Raw genomic sequence first — 1,564 nt, 5'->3', positions numbered from 1 at the left:
TTTTTTGTATTTTTAGTAGAGACGGGGTTTCACCGTGGTCTCGATCTCCTGACCTCGTGATCCGCCCGCCTCGGCCTCCCAAAGTGCTGGGATTACAAGCGTGAGCCACCACACCCGGCCTAACTCAGCCTTTTTTTTAAAGGAGAGTTTCTAAACCTAACAAGATTCCTAAGTAGAAAGTATCATGCACCATCTATCAGTTACATAAATTTTTCAAACCACAGCATCACATGCCAAATGCATTTGAGTAACAAAATTATCATAAAGGTTGCAAGACAAAGAAAATGTAAAATGAGATCAGCAACAGTCTTTAGCCGAAAAACTGCTTTAGTTTCACAGACCTTATTTACCCCTTTTTTTCTGATTCCCACTGAGAAAAGTTTGCTTTCTCAAACAAAATTAACCAAAGCAAATAATAGATGTGCTTATTAGATATAGAAGCTGTGTATGGATAAATGTAAATCAATTAGACCTCTGATAGGCTGCTGTATTAGACAATGTTCCCAAGTACCCAAGCCCCCATAGCACCTGGCATTTCCGTGAAGTATAAAGTGTTCATAAGGCTTGAAGTTCTGATAATAGGAGAGACAAGGGTATTTAGGCCATACCTACCAGTTATCAAATTCCACCTGAGGATTTCAGTAAAAGAGGCTTTTTGTGCTCAAAATACTGGAAATAAAATGAGCACATCCCATCCTACTTACACGAAGTGAGTTAAAATTGTATCGCCCATCATTCCTGACAATATTAAGTGCTTCTTAGTAATATCATAGACTGGTAGCTCTACTCCCACAACGATGGCAGCACGCTGAGCAGTTGGAACCACACCCTACGAAACACAAGTGACATTAGGCACCAAGGAAATACAAAGGGAATGATGTCTTAGAGTGAACAAAATAGGTCAGGAGTTGAAAAGTAACAGAAAAATACAAGTCTGAAGTATAGAGGTCGCTCTTTCAAATCAATGACGAATAATGGAACATATACAAATTTCCAATTCACTTGCTATACTAAAAATAAAATAATTGATACGACACCCAAAGCACAAAAGACAAAAGAAAAAAAAAGATCAACTGGACTTCATCACAATTAAAAACTTTTGTGACTCAAAAGACACCACCCAGAAAGTGAAGAGTCAACACACACAATGGAAAAAAACATTTGCCACTCATATATCTGATAAGGGACTAGTGTCAAGAATATATAAAGAACTCTTACAACAAAAAAGGCAAACAATCCAATTTTAAAATGGCCAAAAGACCTGAAGATATTTCCTTCAAAAAAGATACACAAATGGCCAATAAGCACACGAAAAGATGCTAAACATCATTAGTCACTAGGGAAATGCAAATCAAAACCACAAGGACATACCACTTCATACCTACTAGGATGGCTATAACAATTTTTCTTTTAAGTAAAAGAAGGCCAGGTGCAGTGGCTCATGCCTGTAATCCCAGCACTTTGGGAGGCTGAGGCAGGAGGATCACTTGAGGAGGAGTTCTAGACAAACCTGGGCAATATAGTAAGACTCTATCTCTTAAAAATTTTTTTTTTTTTTTTTTTT

At 37.6% G+C, this 1,564-nt stretch overlaps 1 protein-coding gene across 3 annotated transcripts in view; it reads right to left on the bottom strand.

Annotated features, from left to right (window-relative positions):
- Nucleotides 1-1,564, bottom strand: part of SLC25A14 (solute carrier family 25 member 14) — a 32,516-nt gene that overhangs the window by 6,990 nt on the left and 23,962 nt on the right. For all 3 annotated transcript variants that reach the window (XM_032757610.2, XM_032757608.2, XM_032757609.2), the window contains one exon: nucleotides 705-829. In XM_032757610.2, coding sequence (XP_032613501.1) covers nucleotides 705-829 — 125 coding nt within the window. The remainder of the gene's footprint in view (nucleotides 1-704; nucleotides 830-1,564) is intronic.

Source organism: Hylobates moloch, unplaced genomic scaffold (genome assembly GCF_009828535.3).
Source record: "Hylobates moloch isolate HMO894 unplaced genomic scaffold, HMol_V3 SCAFFOLD_7, whole genome shotgun sequence".
Lineage (NCBI taxonomy): Eukaryota > Metazoa > Chordata > Mammalia > Primates > Hylobatidae > Hylobates > Hylobates moloch.
The sequence above is the reverse complement of the archived record's forward strand: the minus strand, read 5'-3'. Positions and strand labels throughout refer to the sequence as shown.